The sequence below is a fragment of the Papio anubis genome, chromosome 1 (assembly GCF_008728515.1).
Source record: "Papio anubis isolate 15944 chromosome 1, Panubis1.0, whole genome shotgun sequence".
Lineage (NCBI taxonomy): Eukaryota > Metazoa > Chordata > Mammalia > Primates > Cercopithecidae > Papio > Papio anubis.
The window spans coordinates 37,699,341-37,719,869 of record NC_044976.1 but is presented as its reverse complement, the minus strand read 5'-3'; the positions used below and the strand labels follow the sequence as shown (position 1 = coordinate 37,719,869).

The window sequence follows — 20,529 nt, the reverse complement described above, 5'->3', positions numbered from 1 at the left end:
CCCTGCGCTGGTCCTGCCATCTGTCCCTCGGGCCTCTTGTGCCTTCTGCCTGCAGACGCCTCCCGCAGAGTCCCTCCTGGAAGCTGCTCTCCCCAGGCGGCCCCGTCCCTCTCAGTCCGGCTGAGAAGCCTCCCAGTGCTCAGACCCCAGGCAGGTCAGGCTTTCAGCCTCTCCCGGCCCCCATGCCAGGGCTTGCTGTCTCTGGTTCAGCTGTTCCTCTGGACAGCGAGCCCTTGGAGGGCCAGGACGGAGCCACGTGGGTGGATATGGGAGACTCGCAGGTCGGCTCATTGGCTGTAGTGTTCCAGGGCTCTAGAGCGGGGGTGCCCCAGCGCCTTCTTCCCAAGGGCCTCTTGTCCCCAGGACAGCGGCTCAGAGCCCTTTGGGCTGGGTATCACTGCCAGTCCGGGTGTGGCTACCATGTCCCCGTGTGACTCTATCAGAAGCCACCGACATTCCTGACTGCTGTGGACCTGCCTCCTCTCCTGGCCTGGCCCCTGAGGGTGGACAGCGGCTCCCCCAGAGCCTGGGGTGCCTGGGCCGGGCTGGTCTGGCTTGTCCCACAGGCAGCAAAGGCTGGGGGGTGCCCCATTTCAGACCCAAAACAAGACTTGGGCCCCACAGCCTCTGCAGGCCAAGGGAGGGCGGGACTCATGACCCGTTGGTTCTGCATCCTGAAGGGGCTTCTCCCACCCAGAAATCTCAGCACCGCCTCCAGGCAGGCCCAGGCCTCCATGCTGAGGTATTTCCAGCCGGGTCTCATCACTGGCTTGCTTCAAGGGCTGTTTCCATAAATGGTGCTGCTCTCATAATTACCGGTCCAGGCCTCAGACAGCTCTGGACCCCAAATTAAAAGGGAACACCCACACATACCACCACATCAAGCCCGCCAAGGCCAAGAATAGATCCCAGGAGATGTGAGCAAGAAAGATGCAATTCCTCCAGTGAAATCCCAGGAAAGAACTGAACTGTGGGAATTTTCCAGAAAGAAGTGGTCACAGTGACACATCCTCTCTTGCCTGTGGGAAAGAGGTTCCGGGAGGAGGGGGGCTGGGTGCACCTCCCCACCCTGTGCCTCACCCCGGAGGAGCCCCCATCAGCAGGCAGGGGTTGGGCACATTCTTCGGTCAGAGCTGGAAAGGCCTTCAGGCAACCCTGCAGAGATGGGGAAACTGAGGCCAAGGGGGACAGAGGGTTTCCAGGGCTAGATTAGAGGCCCGTGTCAGATTAGAGGCCCGTGATGTGGATGTTCACACTTGGGGCCAGTGTGAAACGAGTGGCCCTGGAGTTCAATGGGACATATTGGGATGGGGGGTCACCCGTCAACAAGGCCCTCCTGTCAACAGACACCCGAGAATGCCCGTGAAGCCACCTTCCTCCAGGCGGGGCCCTGCGGGGACTCGGGGTCCCAGGGGAGGGCCCAGGGAGCTGTGGCACCCATTGTTAGCCCCCACACAGACAGGGAGGGCCGGCCCCACTCTGTCCCACCTGACCAGGCCCAGGCTCCTCCTGGCTCTCCCTGCCTCCTGCTGGGTTCCTCTTTCCTTCAACTTCCTGCCACAGGGGGGGGGGGGGGGGGGGGGGGGAGGGGGGGGGGGGGCAGGGGCGGGGGCAGGGAAGAGTCAGACTTGGTCGTGTTCTCAGGTTGCTCAGGGGCTGCTGAGAAGTACGAGAAAGAGGGGTTAGGTGTGCCCCTGGGTCACACAGGCAGAAAGCGACTAGAATCCTAAGAGAAGTGCATGCAAGGCAGGTGGGGCTTCTGCCTGGAAAGAGCCTGTCCCTGTGGGATTGTGGGGTAGGAGCAGAGAGATTTATGGAAACCCTGACCCACCTTCATTTAAAAGTGGGTGGAGTTTTCACAAGCAAAAATGGAGGTAAGTGTATTCTATGAAGGAGCTACCCAATGAGCAATGGTACAGAAGTGGGGCACGGTCAGCACCCATTTGTGAAGTTCCTTCTGTGTGTCAGCCTCCAGCTGGCTACACTGCATGCAGCCCCGCGAGGCTGGCTCACTTACCTTGTCTCAAAGGTGTGGAAACTGAGTTTCAGGGACTTGAAGCAAGCTGCTCAGCATCACACAGCTCCCAAATGGCACACGCAAGATTAAAATTCCCGCTTTAATATATCCACAGAGGGACGTGGGTAAAAGTGTTCAGAACAACCCGAATGTCCCTAACAATGGATGGACAGTGGCATGTATATTCATGCAATGGAATACAACTCAGTTAGGAAAGAACGAGCTACAGATACCACAACACGGAGGAAAATGGAAACAGAAGTATGCTGGGCCAAAGGCTAGACTCGAGAGTACGCACTGTAAGATTCCATTTATGTGAAGTTCAAAGAACAGGCCATGGCAATGAAGATCAGAAAGTAGATGCTGGAGGGACCGTCTGGTAGGAATGGGGCTCCCCAGGGGCACCCAAGTTACATGCTTCTGCAGAATCTGAATTTTGTAGAATGAGCATGCATTATTTCTATAAATCCCCCCAAAATAAAAATACTTTAACAACAGGCTTCTTAGCTTACAACACACATTCACGTTTAGTTCAATTCGACAGCACTTACTGCATCTAATGATAGGCTGGGACCTGGTGGACGCAGCTGCTATGTCTGACATGGAGGCAGGGAGACGACCCGCTGTGTGGCCTTGGGAAAACCACCTAACTGCTCTGAGCCTCATTCTCTTCTCTTTCAAACACAGATGTGACAGCAATTGTGAGATACCAATGACGGAACAGATGCGGAGGTTCTGGGCACGTGGGCATTGCTGGGTATCATCTCACACAAGCCCGGAGCAGCCCCATAAGATGAGTATCTCCATTTTACAGAGGAGGAAACTGAGGCTTGGGGAGGTTGACTGGAAAGCCCAGATCACACTGAGATCAGGTGTCGGTGTCAGGATGCAAATTCCGTGTGTGTGGGTCTCAGGTCAGAAACCCCCAATCTAGCCCTGTCTGTCTCGCCATTGTTCAGCCCCTCCTGCTTCCAGGAGCCCTAATTACCTTTAGGGCTCATGTATGTATTATGTGTCTCTCGCACTAGAAAGTCATCTCCCTGAGGACAGGAACTTTACTTTTTTCATTGGGTTTTTTTTTTTTTTTGAGACGGAATCTCTCTCTGTCGCCCAGGCTGGAGTGCAGTGGCGCGATCTTGGCTCACTGCAAGATCCGCCTCCCGGGTTCACGCCATTCTCCTGCCTCAGCCTCCCGAGTAGCTGGGACTACAGATGCCCACCACCATGCCTGGCTAATTTTTTTTGTATTTTTGGTAGAGACGGGGTTTCACCATGTTAGCCAGGATGGTCTCGATCTCCTGACCTCGTGATCCGCCCGTTTCGGTCTCCCAAAGTGCTGGGATTACAGGCGTGATACTTTTTTCACTGTTATATCCCCAGTGACTAGAACTGTGCCTCGTCCTTGGTAGGTGCTACAGAATGATTTGCTGAATGAATGAATGGGAAAATGAAAGAGGTCCCTAGTAAAGAAACAAAGGAAGTGGCCCCGGGGCCCACGGAGATGGTGCCACCCTTCCAGGTCACATGGCAAGGGCAGAGCAGGACCCAGGCCAGGTCCTGAATTCCCACTCAGTCCTGCTTCTCCCAAATCCAGACGGCTCTGTTCATCAACACCCCGGTCCATGGCCACTGGAGACCACAGGAGCAAATCTGTCTGGTTCAGGAAGGGGTCAGGACGAAAGTGAAGCCGCCTGCATTCTGATCCTGGCTGGACTTCTGCCTGCTAGTCCTGCGTATGCCTCAGTTTCTCAATCTGGAACATCGGCACCTGCCTCTCCGCTGACATGGGTGGAGAAGGATTGAGAAGGAGTGTGCAGAGGTGGTCCTTCCTGCCATCCTTCCTCCCTCGGGAGGGGCCGGGCCGGCCTGAGGCACTGGGGCCAAGGCATGGCGGTGGTGTGAGAAGGCGCCTCTGCCACAGAGCCACAGGGTCAGGGATGGGAGGCACCTTGCTTTTCTGATGCCATCACCGTAGAATGGACGAGAAAGCAGAGGCTCAGGGAAGGGAAAGGCCGTGGCCCAGGACATGCAGGAGTTAATGGCGGGCCCAGGCAGCACAAGAACCTGGGTCCTGCCTCCCAGTTCAGGGCTCTCCCCTCCCTGAGCAGAGAGACCAGGGACAGAATCCAACTGCTCCATCACTGTCCTGCCCAAGAGAGCCCAGGTCTACAGGCTGATATGGATGACAGGCCAGGCGGGGCCCCAGCTCTGACCCCAGCCCTGGCCTCCCAATGCTCTGAACATCAGGACGCAGGCTTGCCTTCCTAAAGCACCTGCTCTGCACAGAGACCTGAACCATGGCGGGAGGCCTGTGAGAGTCCCACCCTCTGGGTCCTACAGGCTGCCATCAACAGCTGGGCCCTAGGGGCACCAGGCCTGGCTATTCAGGAGCCAGATGAGGCTGATAGGAGAGGTGGAGCTGGCGGGAGCAGGTGTGGGAGCCTGGGTGTGGGCGGTGACACCACAGCGACCCTGCTATTAGATCCTGTGGTGGCTCTGGGGCCGCCAACCTTCAGGGGCCTCCAAACACTGACAGCATCCTGGTATTTGTCTGATCGGCACCCCACCCCCACTCCGCCCCACGGCCTCAGTAATTACCAGTTAAAGCTACTCTAACTGAGAGAGTTCTACTAGTGCAGTTAAGCAGAGCAGAATAAAGAAGCCCTTCTGACAGCTGGCCACGCCCACCCGCAGCCGGGGCTTCCACTAACAACCACCTGCTTGCTAATCCCGCAGCAGCGCTGGAGGCCCCGGGTCTGCACGAAATGCCCAGAGCTGGGGCGGGAGGAAGCTGGGATTTGGAATCCACAGCCATGGATGTCATACCGGATGTGCTGTGTGGCCCTGGGCTGGCCATTTAACCTCTCTGAGCCCATGAAACAGGGCTGGCAAAAGAGTCTCACATGAATTAAATGAGGCATTGTAAGGCTGTGAAAGTTCGCCTGTAATCCCAGCACTTTGGGAGGCTGAGTTGGGAGGATTGCTTGAGTTCAGGAGTTCAAGACCAGCCTGGGCAATACAGTGAGACTCCCCATCTCTACAAGAAATATTTTAAAATTATCTGGGTGTGGTGGTGTGCAACTGTAGCCCTAGCTACTGGGGAGGCTGAAGGAGGAGGACTGCTTGAGCCCAGGAATTAGAGGCCACAGTGAGCTATAATCGCACCACTACACTCCAGCCTGGGGAATGGAGCGAGATCCTGCCTCTTGAAAAAAAAAAAAAAAAAAGAAAGAAAGAAAAAAAGAGAAAAATTTCACATGCTACTTTTCATTTTAAAAATAAGTACAAACACCTTTGATGGGCTTTTAGAGTTCATTTCTGGGTTTCAGGTGTACAAGACATGTGGAGATGTTCCTGTCACCTCCACACTAAGGCTGGGCTACAGCTGGAAGGCTAAAAATGGCCAGGTCCAGGTTCACCCTTAGGGGAGCAGCACAGGCTTTCCATTCCTGCCCCTCTACCAATCACATAACAACCCTGAGGACAGATCACCAGGCACCTCATTTTACAAGGAGCAACCAAGGCTGAGAGGGTGACGAACTTCCCTAAGGTCACACAGAGGGGTAGGCCCTGCCCAATTCCCAGCAACAGCCCCACCAGGCTGGGCATGTCCTGACCCAGGGGATGCCAGAGGAGGTAGGACATGGGCTGGGTGGTGACTCATTCTGATGGTCGACTCCCCCGGGGACATTCTTGGACGACTCCATCCACAGCTCTTCTTGGTCCTGAGCCCAGTGTCAGCCTGTCCTGATGACAGAGGCCCAGTCCCAGCTTCACGATGGTCTCCTCTGTCCCACATCCCCACCCTGTCCTCTAACTAGGAAGGCAGCATCCAGATCCCACCGGCCGGAGTCCTGTGCCTGGCACTGGGCGCTCACCGATGGTGAACGGCTGTCTCCTGCTGCTCACCTCCACCACCAGCTCTTGGGCTGCAGGGAGCAGAGGCTTGGCCATGCCCTCTTCTGCCCTAGTGTAGGAAGCAAATGGCTGATGGCCCCACAAAACCTGCTGCGGCTCAGTCCCCTGTGTTCTTCAGCCCAGACTCCTCAGAAAGCTCTCTGCACCCTGAAAGCCTGACCTGACAACAGAAATGTCATCTCACTGGGCACTGGATGGACGGACAGTCAGGCTTTCTGGCTGTCCTGGCTCAGAGGCTTTGAGGTTGCACTGTCCTAGGCATGGCGCTGCCTCTCTGAGCCTCACTGTCCTCATCTGGGAGATGGGGATGAAGATGGTGGCTGTTACCAGGGTTGTCGTGAGGATGAAGAATTAATGATGTTGTCTGTGGAGGGAGGCTGGTGGCCGGGGCAGGTTCCCTGTCCTTGCTCTCGGCCCCACAGCTCCCCTACTTTGGGCTGAGCTGTGGTCCTTGGCCCCCAGACCCTGGCCTGTCACTAGCCACAGACAGGAGGCAAAGCAGATGGGGGACCTGACCAACAGTAACTACACGACCATAGACCAAAGAGTTTAGTACTGGAAAAAAAATCTCTGAGATCTTAAGGAATAAATCGCTCCAGGGTGTGATACAAGATGTTTGCAGACAGGAAAAGCCGGGCTTTGCCTGGGAGAACAAAGTGGGTCCAGCTGCCCACTGGGCCATTCCACAGGCCTGGACACTCACCCTATACCAGATCACATCCGAGGTGTTGGGCCCAGGGTGACAAGGCCACAGTCCCTGCCCCACTGAACTGAGCCTGCTCCTTCCCCAGCCGCTCCCCTGACAGCCGCACCTCACCCAGGCTCCGCACAGGGAAGAGCCTGCTGGGGACTCAGGGCACGCGAGTTAGCTCTGGTCACTCTGATGATGTGACCACAGGTTTCCACGCTGAACTTTGTCCCTCTCCTCAGTACTGCCCTTATCACAGTGACAGCATCCCGGCCTCTGTTTACTCACCTGTCTCCCCAGGACCAGGCTGTCTGCCTGGGGCAGCCCAGGTGGGCAAGGACATCACCTGATTCTTACTCCTGGGTGTGTTTGGGGCAGGGTGAAGGCAGCGCCTGGGAGTCCACAGTTCCCCCCACCCTGCTCCTGACCACCCCGCAGCCCAGGGGGCCCCATGACCCTTAGACTTTCCCTAATCACGGCGGTCCCACCCCCCTGTGGTTCGCGTTCACCGTCTGTGACACCCCGTTCGGCCAGGGCCCGGCGGATGCGCGCACTCTCCCCTGCAGCCAGTTTACTCCGAGGGTCCCCGCGCGGGCGGCCGCACTCACCCATGTTGACGAAGCTCATGATCAGGTCGGCTCGGCCCAGGCGCCGCTCCGCGGGCGCGCCGTCCTCGTCGTCGTCGTCGGCCATGGCGTGGTACAGGTCCAGCATGAAGAGCGGCGCGGACGCGGGCAGCCGGGAGGTGGCGGGTGGAGCGCGGAGCCGGGGCCGCCCGGGTAGCCCGAGCACCGCCAGGATCTCGCGTTGCACGTCCCGGCGCTCGCGCGCGCCCAGACGTCGCTGGGGACAGCCGGGCTGGGGTCGCAGGCCGGGGCCGCCCCCGCCCAGCGCGCACAACGCCAGGCCCAGGAGCCAGAGCGGGCCGGGAAGCGCGGCCATGGCGGGCCAGGGACGCTCAGCTGGCGCGCATCGGCTCCGCGGCCGCCCCTGGGCCCGGGGACGCCCCGACGGCGAGCGGGGAGCTGGGTTCGGCAAGCGGGGGGCCGGCCTCGGCGGGCGGCGTACGCGGCCTCAGCGCGGTCCCTGGAGCGCCCCCCGAGCGGCACCTGCCCCGGCTCTGGGATAAGCGGACGCCGACGCCACCGCCTCGAGGCCGGGGCTCCTCTGAGGACTGGGACTGTCAGCCAATCCGTCTGTCGCCGCCGTGCCCACCAGTCCGTCTGTGGCCGCGGTCCGCGCAGCGCAGGGTCGACGGGCGAGCTCCGGCAGCGACCAGTGCTGCGCGATTCCCGCGAGTCCCAGCCCCGGCTCTGCCGTCGGTGCCGCCCGCCCACCCCCGGGACTGACCAATGGGGACGCGGGGGCGGGGCCGGGGCGCGAAGGCCACGCCCACGAGGGTCCTGGGGCGGCGGCCGGTGTCGCGGGTGGGGCGACCCGGAGGTGCGAACTCGGGGTGGCTGGCAGGTGGTCCGGGCGAGGGGCCTGCAGCCTGGGCGTCAGCGTGGTCATGGCCGTAGTGGCTCCCGCCGCGGGCCTAGGCGCACAGATCCTAAGGCTGTGGCGCCGTCCCAGTCTCGCCAGTGGTGCCACCCGGCCGCCCTGCCGTGGTGTGCGGGGGTCGTCACCGGGCCCGACACGCGGCCGCAGCCCCGTCTGGAGAGCCGGGCGGTGCCAGCCAAGCCCCGGGGGTGGGGCACGTTCCTCTGCCCGCAGTAGCCGGCCCGAGTTCCGGCCACCGCGGCCCCTCGCCGCCTCCTGGCGCCTTCCCCGTGGCCCCTGCATGCGCTTCTGCGGGCGCCTCCTTCCCAGCACCTGCTCGGCTGCTTCTCCATGCGTCCCCCACCTGGCTCCCGCGTGAGCCCGGGCAGGGTCCCAGGCGGGCCGCCCCCGCCAGCCCTCGCTGCGCGCCCTGCGTCTCCGGTACTGATACAGCTTTGCAGAGGAGACTCCGCTTCCTGCCTCCATCCGGGCCAGAGGCTCTGGGGCCCTTCCCGAACACTCGGGAGCCACCTGTGCACGTCTTCTTAGTCGCCACAGCCCCGGTGCAGGCCTGGTAGGAGAAGGATCCCCGCGGAAACGTCTCGACTGACTCAGTCTCTTTCTGCACACCCTGCTCTTCCCTGGGCGCGCTCTAGCCTTACATAATTATTCCTGTGTGGTTCAGGCGCTGCGGAAGAAGGCACCTAGACTGCGCTGGGAAAGGTCAGTGGAGGAAAGTGCTTCAGGCAGACGAAATAGCTTGTGCCAAGGCCCTGAGACCCCGGGGGGGGGGGGCCTAATAATGGTAACAGTCAGCACTTTCCACGCGCGAGGCATGTTCTGAGTGTGTGTCCTGTGTCATTTCTGTGATGCTCGCACATCGTTAGGGGGTACATACCACTGGAACCTCCTCTTTTAACAAATGAGGAAACTGAGGCACACAGCGGTTAAGGGACTTACGCCATGTCACACAGCAGTGGAGCTGGGCTTGGGCAGGGGGGCAGTGGAACCTGGAGAGCCCAGGGGGCAAATGGCCAAGGCTGGAGGGGCTGGCAAGGGAGGGACCGCAAAGGGCCTCACAGGAGCTAGACGAGGGCCCTGGGCACCAGAGATTATGGTGCCCCCCCATGTGGATTGAAGATTAAACCTTGAAGCAAGTGTATAATGCCCTCAAAATCACGTTTTGAAGTCATCACCTCAATAAAATTTTCTACATCAAATTAGTAATCTAAATAGTCATTTGCTGGTGGCTTAAACACATGCCTAGTTTGTCTTTTACCCAACAGGTATATTTCCACACTGCCCGTAAATTTTCTGCGCGGTCCCCAGAGCGCCCCCCATGAGGCACCTGCACCGGCTCCAGGCGGAGCAGACGTGGATGCCACCGCCTAGAGGCTGGGGCTTCTCTGCAGACTGGGACTGTCCCATAAGGATACTGAGCTAAGGATAATGCAGAATAACCGTTGAAAGTACCCAAGACCAGAGCATGGAAGCAGAGCGGAATATGGATCAGAGGGAGACAGGAGTCAGGGCCCTGCAGTTGGAGGCAGGTACAGTAATCAGATGTGGGAGTGGGTACAATGACAATGAGCTTCTAATGGTGATTGGGTGGAGGGGCAGAGAAAGCTGTTTAGGAGGCTGAATCCACAGGGCTTTGTCCCCATGTCATCTTGGTCAGTCTTGGAATCTCCTGCTCACGCCCCCTTCACTGTCCTCTCTGCATGCTCCTTTTGAATCCACTGCGCATCACTTGAGGCCCTAGATCCAGCCTGTGCAATTCTCAGGTTTGTTTTGTGCAATTCTGGGCTCCCAGCTAGACTGCAAGCTGCCCAGTGCTGGGCTGATTCTTGTAACAGAAATCATTTCTCAATTTACGATGTGGAGATAGAGCTGTGTTTTCTAAACAACGGGCTTCACATTCCCATAAACCTAAACAGCAGATTTTAGCCATTCCAAGGGCCTCTGCCCACAATTCAGTTCAGCAACAACCACCATGAGCTGCTCTGTGCTGTGCCCTGAGCCAGAGATGGAGCGGACAAGCCTCTGCCCCTGAGCAGCCCCCACAGCAACAGGGGTGACAGCTGGTGAACACGGCAATTTCCCAAGGCAGAATGAAAGCTGTGCTCCCACAGAGGAGCCAACAAAGTGGCTGGAAGGGCAGAGGAGCAGGGAAGTGGGAGCAGACGATGTGGGAGTGGAATCCCAGAATACCAGGACTGGAAGGGAACTGAGGTGGGGTAGCTTTCTTGGAGAAAGTAGTGTCAAAACAAGGGCTTTCCCTAGCCACCTGGCAACTCTGTGATCTTAATCTCTCAGACTCAGTGTCTCATCAAGAAAAGGGGGCTAATGATCATAGAACTGTTAAGGGTATTCAGTGAGAATGTATATAGAGCACTTAGCATAACCACTGGCTTACAGTAAGCACTCAAAAAACATGAGCTAGTTATTGCATCATTCAAGTCCCCAGCAGACACCAAATTTGCCTTCCTCATTTACCATTTCTATCACAGGACTGTGATTTTACATACACACACACACACACACACACACACACACACACACACATATATATTTTTTGAGACGGAGTTTCACTCGTCACCCAGGCTGGAGTGTAGTGGCACAATCTTGGCTCACTGCAACCTCTGCCTCCCAGATTCAAGCAATTGTTCTGCCTCAGCCCCCCGAGTAGCTGGGATTACAGGTGCCCACCACCACACCTGGCTAATTTTTGTATTTTTAGTAGAGATGGGGTTTCACCACCTTGACCAGGCTGGTCACCTGACCTCAGGTGATCCACCCGCCTCAGTCTCCCAAAGTGCTGGGATTACAGGTGTGAGCCACCACACCTGGCCCAGAACTGTGATTATACTTTAACCCTTTTCCTAGCATCTAGTTATTTCCTACATGTTCTTGTGTGCAGGCATTTGTTGAATGGAAACGCACCTTTAGCCAGGCATGGTGGTGCACGCCTGTAACTCCAGCTACTCAGGAGGCTGAGGCAGGAGAATCGTTTGAGCTTGGGAGGTGGAGGTTGCGGTCGACCGAGACTGTGCCACTGCACTCCAGTGGGCAACAGAGTGAGTCCCTATCTCAAAAAAAAAAAAAAGAAAAAGAAAAAAAATGCACTTTTTGTTGGTGCCACTGCCAGATGAACTTTGCCAGAAAACCTTAATTACTTGTTAAGATTCTGTACCATAGTCCAGAATCTAGGAAGATGGAGGTCAAGCTGGTCTCGCATGCTTCTCCTGCCAAGAGGCCTAGAAGGGGAAGCAAATTAGGGTGAAAACACTATCCTATACAAAGTCCCGGCAGCTTGAAGTTCCTCAGTTCTATGGAGAACAGAGTAAGCACTTCCTTCAGAATCCATTAGGCTCCAAATTCCTTTTAATCAGGATATTTGGCCTTCACAGCTTTGGCAAACATGCATCGACCTCACCAAATGCCTATGTCATAAGGAATGTGGCCTGATGACCAAGAACACACGTGGCATGAGTTTCAGCCCCTTTACCTCCGAAGCCTCTAGCCCTTTTCTTCTTGCTACTAAGTTAGCATTTGGCTGCTCTATTATAAAGCCGACTGTCTAGAGGCTGGAGGAAACAGAAGTGCCAGACTTGAATAGGGAGTGAAGAACTTCAAGGTTCACTTCTGTCATTTATTCATTCCGTGAGCTCAGGGAAATCACTTTCTCTTCTACTTTCCCATCTCAGTTTCTCCATCTGTAAAACAAAGGAGCTAGATATGATGACCGATTTTGCTTCCACCTCTGAAATTCTACCACTTAACCAGAAATTTCAGCATACTGTGACATAGTATGAAAAATTGGTCCCATTCTCTCAGAACCCAGTATCTCCAAGATTTCTAGTATCTTTTTACATAATGCTATTTGTTTAATCATGTAAGTAGAACAGATATCCTACATGTTCATGTTAATATCCGTTTTTTTTTTTTTTTTTTTGAGACAGGGTCTTGCTGTGTCACCCAGGCTGGAAAGCAGTGGTGCAACCATGGCTCACGTGATCCTCCCACCTTAACCTCCCTAGTAGTTGGGGCTACAGGCATGTGCCACCATGCCTAATTGCTTTTTTAGTTTTAGTAGATACAAGGTCTTACTATGTTTCCCAGCCTGGTCTCAAATTCTGAACTCAAGTGATCCTCCTGCCTTGGCGCCCCATAGTGCTGGGATTATGGGCGTGAGCCACCATGCCCAGCCATATTAAACAAAATTAACAAGGATGAAAGAAAACAAAATCTATTAAGCTCTACAATTTATCCGTCAAGATATTTTGATTCGTATAATGCATTTAAGTACCTATAACATGATTATACTCCAGGGTAACATTTATAGATAAGGTAGTGCTTGAAAAGAAAATCAGGAAATACAAAATATTTGTTACTGCAAGCAATTTTAATACAAAAGTGTGTCTTGTTTTTAAACAGTTCATTGGTAGAGCTTCAGTTTCTGCCTCAATTAAAACCAATTGAGATAATCACACAGCAACATGGTCGGAGCTGAAGAACAGCAGCTAAAAAACAGGAGCCCCAGACAGCCCCTCTTCATGGTCACTTGGTCAGTTGACTTTATTACGCACAAAAAAAGACGAAAGCAAACGGGACTGGTTAACAAGTGTGCTGGTGAACTCCATTAAAGGACGAGCACGTGTTTGTCTTACGTCCACATTTTCAGAACAGGCTCGTGGAATTCATTCCTCAGTTTGTGGGAAGTTGATCGACCATTTAAATAAATAGCAAAAAGAGTGGATAAAACAAATTTGAAATTCACAATGTCACCAACAAGCCTATCCCTTGCCAAGGGTCTGGGTCCTGGTGAACACAAGAGTTATCGGTGTCTAGGCTGGTAGGGAGCAACAAATCAAGTTTAAAACCCCAAATGTTCTGACGTTTTCTGAACATGTACATTTACCCCTGAATTCTAGCAGCCATTTGTCCTTTAAACACCCAGTACTGAAACAATATCCAAAGACAGTATTGCAATGAACTCCTTTTGCTGTATCATGTGCAAATGTTACTTAGATGAGGTTCCCTCTCTTTAGCTAAAAATCACAAAACATTAAACAATGGAAAAAGCAGTAATAAGTGCCCTCCCCTCAGTTCTTGCTAATTGAGGTGTCTATGATTTACAAAAAAAGAGTTCCTTAAACACTGCAGGATTCTTATTTTTTTTTAATATAATTTATCTTGCTGAGATAGCAAGTCAAGTTTATAAAGAAGATGCATTTAGGAATAATCCTAAAAGATAAAGCAGGTTTACAACCCTGCACCGCGCAGAAACCCTATTAATAGGCTTTTTTTTTTTTTTTTAATACACATTTGTATCTTGACCTTTTCACTTGTTTTTCTCAAATATTTCATTTCTGGGCCCCATCCATTACAGGGTTACCAGGAGGCAAATTTTATCTACATAAATATTCACATGAAAATAGTAACTTACAAAAAGAAAAAAAAATAAGGCAGCTTCATAACACAATTATTCTTTTACACTTTTAACAATATAACTTCTCCCGTTCAGAATAAATATACACCCAATGTATGGAGCAGGATTCAAAGTGGAGAGTGGCTTGGGGGTGCTTGGACAGTGTTATCGCTTGGGACCTGGAGTCCTGGGGGAGGCAGTGGTGGTCTTCTTAGACATGGTTGGGATTTTGGAAGGTTTGTTTAGCCCTCTCCTGGAGTTGCCTTGGCCCCCTGCAGCGCTGCTTTCTGAAGTGTCGGAACAAGCAGACTGTGTCTCTAAGAGGTCAAAGTCAGAGGCATCGCTTCCTCGCCGGCTGCTGGCTCGACTTCCAGCTCGACTCCCAGCCCGACTCCCAGGGCGACTGGCTGACTTTTTAGGGTCTGGAATTCAAGAATCAAACAGCAGACTTATAGAGACGGCATGGGGTGGAAGAACAAGTGAGCAGAGGCTAGGGTTCTGATCCTGTGTGATCTTAAGCAAATCTCACAGCCTTTCTGCACCCCCGTTTCCTCATCTATACAGAAGTTGCTGAGGCCTTTTCTAGCTTTGTGATTCTACTTGAGAAGCTGTCTCCTAGGGATTAGAAAGCCACTTCCATCAGCAGCACTGTCACCTTCCATGCCCCCAAAGTGGAGGCAAGCAGGGTTGCTCAACCACCTCAGCACAGGTGGGTGAGCCTGCCAGCTGGGCTAATCCATGGGCAGGATGGATAGAGGCCAAATGAGGGGAAGCAGCCAGCAGGAAATGAAGGCAGATTCCTAGGTTCCCATGAGGAACAGTAGCAGGGGAACAGATGTGATCTTCCCCTGCCTTTCTCAGTTCAACAGCAGCCATCATAAGTATGACGTGTTGGAAACATTACTAGCAAGCTGCTCATCCCAACACTGGACTGGTGTCTGAGGAAGACCCACATTTCCTTTTACATTCTCTCAAATGAGATCATTTCTGATGAGAACGCATGGCCCAGCTTTTGGCTGTGGAAGCATCTCATCTCAGAAGGAAAGCTTAAAGCTAGTTGTAATGACAGAAAAAATAAAGGTCACTTGAGCATCTGCACGTCTGTCTTTCTGGGCATTACACTAAGTGCCACTCTCATTACCGGCTCCTTGGGAGCAGTGAAACATTCCACACAGGCTGTTGTTTCCAAATTCTCAGCCTGGCTTGTAGGCCACGGGGCAGGTACTTACCTGCCCGGTTAGTTTTGGCACCTGTGGAGGCCGGGGAAGAACTATTGCTGGTATCACCAGCAAGGGATGTCCGACTAGAATGAAAAGTTGGTGTTGGTCGTTTCAACTTGCTACCTGATGATGAGATAACCTTAAAGAAAAATAATAAAAAGGTCACATTTTACTTGGTAAAATCTTTGCTAGAAATTCAACTTTCAAAGGTCTCCAAACACCTCCTTGTATTTGCTCAGTTGAAAAGCAAATTAAAAGTCCAGGAAAACAAAGATTTCTCTTAAAGTATCCTAGGTCATATATTTTGATAATTCCCAAAATAAAAGTTTTATGTTCCAATTAAAAGTTTCAAAATGTCTTCAAATACCTTTTGTTTTACTAATTTCCACTATAAATGGAAAAAAAAATCCTCAGTAAGATTACAATAGTTACAACAAACGATTATGGTGAATGAGTAAAGGAAAAAGAAATTCAAATAATCCTAGGTATCAAGATTTTGGGGTTAAAAATTTGAAATGAGTTTTAGCCCCACCTATTTGATATGGAGATTCAAGTATTACTCCAATCTCTTAACACTAAGTAGGTGCAGTAACTTTAGTAAGATCTTTTTTTTTTTTTTTTTTTGAGACGGAGTCTCTTGTCAGCTAGCTGGAGTGCAGTGGCCAGATCTCAGCTCACTGCAAGCCTCCGCCCGGTTCACGCATTCTTCCTGCCTCAGCCTCCCAGTAGCTGGGATCAGGCATGCTCACACCTCCGGCTAGTTTTTGTATTTTTTAGTAGAGACGGGATTTCACCGTGTTAGCCAGGATGGTCTCGATCTCTTGACCTCGTGATCCGCCCGTCTCGGCCTCCCAAAGTGCTGGGATTACAGGCTTGAGCCACCGCGCCCGGCCAAGTAAGATCTTTTAGTCATTATCCTTATTGGTAAAATGCAGATAAAATTACTTAACTCGTGGATCAAATAAACTATGAGAAGCACATGACTGTGGGACTGAGACATCAGGAACAAGTCTGTGTGTGAAGAGCCTGGAGACCTGGGTTTGAGTCTGGGTTCCAGGACTGGTTGAAATTAACATCTGTCTTTGCTTCTCTCTTGGGAAATCAGGGATTAAATCCTGCCTCTCTGACTTCATTTCTACCACACTCCTCATCAGTCCATCCCAGCCACACTGGCTTCCTTGCTGTTTCACCAATGGCCCAGTGAGGGTCCCCCAGTCTTGTCCCTTTGCTGTTCATTTTGCCTGGACTGTTGTTGCACAATCACTACCCCCCAAGCCTACCCCAGATACGTGTGGCTGACCCCCTCATTCCCTGCGGAGGCTCTATTGAAAGGATGACCTTAGCAGAGAGGTCTTGCCTCACTACTCAGAACACTGCTTGTACACTTCTATTCTCTCCCCTGCTTCCTGTGTTCTGCACAGTACTCATCACTGTCTTACGTATGATATTACTTGTTCGTTGCCTGTCTCTCCTGCATTAAAGCATCAACTTCATAAAAGCAGGGACTTTGTTTTGTTCACTCTCACACCCTCAGCATGTAAAATTGTCTGGCACAGAAGAGGAACTCAATAACAACTTGTTGAACAAATAAATGATATATAGAAGCACTTCCCAAACTGGAAAAGAGCTATATATTATTATCACTGCTGCCAACAGGTGCTATGTTTCCTATTTAAGTGATGTTTTTTGGTTTTTTAGATAGTAGTCTTAACTGCAGGAAAAAGAATATTTTAAATGTGTGGGTTTTTTTGTTTGTTTGTTTTTTTGTTTTGAGACAGAGTCTTGCTCCATCACCCAGACTGGAGCGCAGTGGTATACTTCACAGCTCATTGCAGCCTTGACTGCCCAGGCTCAAGCAATCCTCCCACCTCAGCCTCCCTACTGGCTGGCTTATTTTTGTATTTTTTGTAGAGACAGGGTTTCTCCATGTTGCCCAGGGTGGTCCTGAACTCCTGGGCTCAAGTGATCTGCTCACCTCAGCCTCACAAAGTGTTGGGATTACAGGGGTGAGCCACCTTGTCCAGACTTAAATCTGTGTGGGTTTTTTTCTTTTTTTCTTTGAGACAGTCTCACTCTGTTGCCCAGGCTAGAGTGCAGTGGCACAATCTTGGCTCACTGCGACCTCTGCCTCCCAGATTCCAGTGATCTCCTGCCTCAGCCTCCCGTGTAGCTGGGACAACCAGTGCCTCCACCACATCCAGCTAATTTTTGTATTTTTAGTAGATATGGAGTTTTGCCATGTTGGCCAGGCTGATCCTTAAACGTTTTAAACATCCATTATTTGACCTTGTCTCTACTTCGCTTTTTAAAAAACGAAAAAAAAAAAAAAAAAAAAAAAAAAAAAAACCACAACCACTTACGCCACATGCTACAGCATGCCATTCTAATTTTTCTTTGAAATCAATTACGTAAATTGTTTTCCAGGACCTTTAAGACGTTTATGCAAATAGAAGAGAAAAGCAACCCATCTCATTGTGTTTGCTGTACTTCTTAAATTTATCAAGAAAAAGCATAAGCGACAGAAAGTGATTAACACTCAAGCACAAACTTCCCTGGCCACATAGGAGGAAGAGCACCAGTTTCAGAAGCTAAGGTTCCTGAGCACTGCTGCTGGAACACAACAGCTAGACCCCGGGCTAGAATTCCAAGTCAGAAGATGGCCTGGCTACAGAACACAATAAGTAAGGAAAGATGAAGCCTCAAAATGAAATGAAACAGAAAATAAAACCTTAAGACAGAACAAAAGCCCTGATTTATCAGAACTGTATGAGAATTTGTACCTCATCATTAAACATCTGAAATTTAAAATAGAACTTCTGAGATTTTTATGAAACTGGAGCCATTAAGGAAAGAAGAAAAGCAAGATGAGCAGGGTAAGTCTAGGAGTTTAGTGGCAGTAGGTCCGCAGATCATACTCTAAACCAGATACGTTTCTGAACTGGAGTTTTAGCTTGGAGTAAAATGAACCTCTAAACAGCGGCTCATTCACAGCCATTGCCTTCTTGTACATCCCTTGTTTCCCTGGCTAAGGCTTTCCAAGACTGAAGGCAACACTGTCTTTTGAGGCACAAGAATCCAATGTTTCCCGGTAGGAGCTAGAATGCAAACTGCACTGCTATCAGACAAGCCACTAGTCCATGTTTTATTTCTAAAACACTGCTCTTCCAAAAGCGTTCAGGCATTTTAATGGCTGCACTTGAACATGCTTAATTGCTGGCATGTGTATTCAAATCAAGGCTACAGAAACTCAAGTGCCTAGGCCAAGAAATTCAGAAGCTAGAATGTGAGCCTCAGAGCAGTGTTCACTGGTGCTGTGCTTGGCTGAAGGAGACAGCACCCATGCCTCGGACCAGTGTGGTGTGGCAATACCAACCACCCTGGACATGTGTCTCAGGGTGGGTGGCGCCAACCACTCTTCTGTTCTAAGCAAAGATAGAACATTGTAGAACATGCGCCATAGTTGAATTTCAAGTGTTCATAACTCGTCTGAGTATCTGACATTTGGAGATTCCAAGAGGCCTGATTATAAATGATATCAATAAACAAATCTCCAGGAATGACCATCATTTACCATTCTGAACAAGTATCATTCTCAAGATTGTTATAAAGTTATTAAGTTATTAATCTAGTTTCAGGTATCTCTTATTTCTCTCCAATTTTGGTGAATCCGAGTTAGAAACCCCTGAAAACACTGGACTAGATGAATCAGCTGTGACAGCAAGCACCACAGAGATGGAAGAATGCAGGGATTCGTGTCAGGAAGAAGAGCTGGTCAAGTCCATTAGCGAGGGCCTTGTCTTGACTGTGTCCTCAGTCAGCAAAGCCATACTCTACCTCGGGGCTGGGCAGCTGGAGGTCAGGAGAATGGCTGTCCCTGATAGGGGTGCCAGCTTTACTGTTTACCAACCAGGGTTTGTCATAACAGCGAGAGAACTGAAGTGAAGTCTGTGAAACGGAAATCCAAAGGGAAGGACGGGAACAATTGAAAAAGGAACAAAAAGGGTGCACATTGGGAACAGAAAAAAATAGAAGATACTAAATTTTAAAGAAACAGAAAACAAAATAAAATGCATGTTGGTCCATCAGGATGAGAAGGACCAGGCAGGCACTAACATCCTCCATACATAACCCATCGTAACATCAAACTTAGCTGTTAGCTCCACTGCACAGCCAGTGCCTGGATTTTCTTTCCTTTTCCCTTAAATTTTTTATTTTTTTATTTTTATTTTTTAGAGACGGAGTCTTACTCTGTTGCCCAGGCTGGAGTGCAGTGGTGCATTCATAGCTCACTGCAGTCTTGCATTTCTGGGCTCAAGCAATCCTCTTGCCTGAGCCTCCTGAGTAGCTGGGACTATAGGTGCTCACCACCATGCTAGGCTAAATTTAAAAATTAGAGATGATAAATTTAGAAATTTGTAGAGATGGTCTTGCTATGTTGCCCACGCTGGTCTTGAACTTCTGGCCTCAAGGGATCCTCCCACCACAGCTTCCCAAAGGCTGGGATTACAGGCATGAGCCACTGTGTTCAGCCTGGATTTTCAAAAGTAGTAACACTGGACGGGCTCAAACTTAAAGTGAGAACATGAGGAAATAAACATTTCTGACATAACCAGGCTGAGTGCATATTTTAATAAATGTCCTTTGGAGTCATCTTAAAGGCCATATATCTGTGTACTGCTAGGAATAGGGCAGCCTTGGTCTGTATATTTTCATGTTTTATTTATAAAACAAAACATTTTTATTTTTATTTCTTCTCCTCACTGGAGTCTTTCAGAGGCTACCGTGAACAATGAACATCTGTGAGGGTGGGAGTCGGAAAGAAGGGCATAATGGAGATCAGTACATACCTTGGTTCCACTGGCTGGGGTGGCTGGAGAAGATGGCATGGATGTACAGCTGTGGTTACTCTGACTAGCACTGGAGCTGGAACGAGTAGGGGAAGCTGCCCGGGAAGATGGTTTGGACCTTCGACCCCGTGAGCGGAAGGGGGTCATTCCCTGGGATGCCCCCTCTGGTAGGATGAATTTCTCTCTAAGTTCAATGTTAGTTCTACCTCGTGCTAAAAAGGAAATAAACACACACACAATATCAGTTATTCTCAAAAATGTATCTTTGATGGTTATACAGTGGCTTGACCCCATGATAACAGTTATGTAAGTTATATAGGTTTAGTATTATCTGTGGGTTCTTCAAAAATAGAGATAAACTCATGACACATCAGCCTTGTCAAGGTTCCTACCCATAGCAGATATGTTAACTGTATAATAAGCAAGTCTCTGTGTATAAAGAAGGACCAGCCTACTCTGCTGTTAGTGTCTTGCTTTGCCACTGTCCCTGGAGTAAGCACACTGTGACTACTAGAGGTAAAGCAGATGCAACAGTTCACAAACCTCTGAAATTAAATCAAAAGCCCTCTTTTCTCTCTCATAGTACATGTGTACTTTTTGCTCAATTTTTGCAGGATAGAGTAGAGAAAAATATTACTGAAATCGACATTGTTTAGACTCTTCTATTTGAATTCAGTCAGTAACAATCCTAAAGAAAGGAGTCCAGGAACTCAGGACAGTAAAAAGATCAGGAGAGAATCATTAAGAAGTAAACATGTAGGTGGGGAGAGAGAGAGACATCAAGACCATGCACAAAACTTGCTAGTGAGAAACTGTTAAGTGAAAAACTGAAAGCAGTAAAAGGCTAAAGGAGCAACTGCAAGTAGGAGAGGAACATCAAGATGCAAAGAACATGGAGACAGCACGGGAAGCCAGTTAGCGCTGTC

The 20,529-nt window shown here is 50.9% G+C and overlaps 2 protein-coding genes across 44 annotated transcripts in view; both read right to left on the bottom strand.

Annotated features, from left to right (window-relative positions):
- BMP8A (bone morphogenetic protein 8a) overlaps positions 1-7,895 on the bottom strand; it is a 32,762-nt gene extending 24,867 nt beyond the window's left edge. Inside the window, exon 1 of one of the 2 annotated variants that reach the window (XM_031667309.1) lies at positions 7,232-7,895. In XM_031667309.1, coding sequence (XP_031523169.1) covers positions 7,232-7,565 — 334 coding nt within the window. In that variant the 5' untranslated portion in view covers positions 7,566-7,895. The remainder of the gene's footprint in view (positions 1-7,231) is intronic. The other variant, XM_031667306.1, reaches the window with a different exon arrangement.
- A 4,596-nt stretch (positions 7,896-12,491) lies between these two features.
- The window catches only part of MACF1 (microtubule actin crosslinking factor 1), a 409,997-nt gene continuing 401,959 nt past the window's right edge, over positions 12,492-20,529 (bottom strand). For 31 of the 42 annotated variants that reach the window (XM_031667185.1, XM_031667174.1, XM_031667208.1 and 28 more), the window contains 4 exons: positions 19,604-19,815; positions 18,591-18,701; positions 14,766-14,895; positions 12,492-13,958 (listed from right to left, as the gene is read on the bottom strand). In XM_031667185.1, coding sequence (XP_031523045.1) covers positions 13,702-13,958; positions 14,766-14,895; positions 18,591-18,701; positions 19,604-19,815 — 710 coding nt within the window. In that variant the 3' untranslated portion in view covers positions 12,492-13,701. The remainder of the gene's footprint in view (positions 13,959-14,765; positions 14,896-18,590; positions 18,702-19,603; positions 19,816-20,529) is intronic. The other 11 variants (XM_031667267.1, XM_031667250.1, XM_031667245.1 and 8 more) reach the window with 2 other exon arrangements.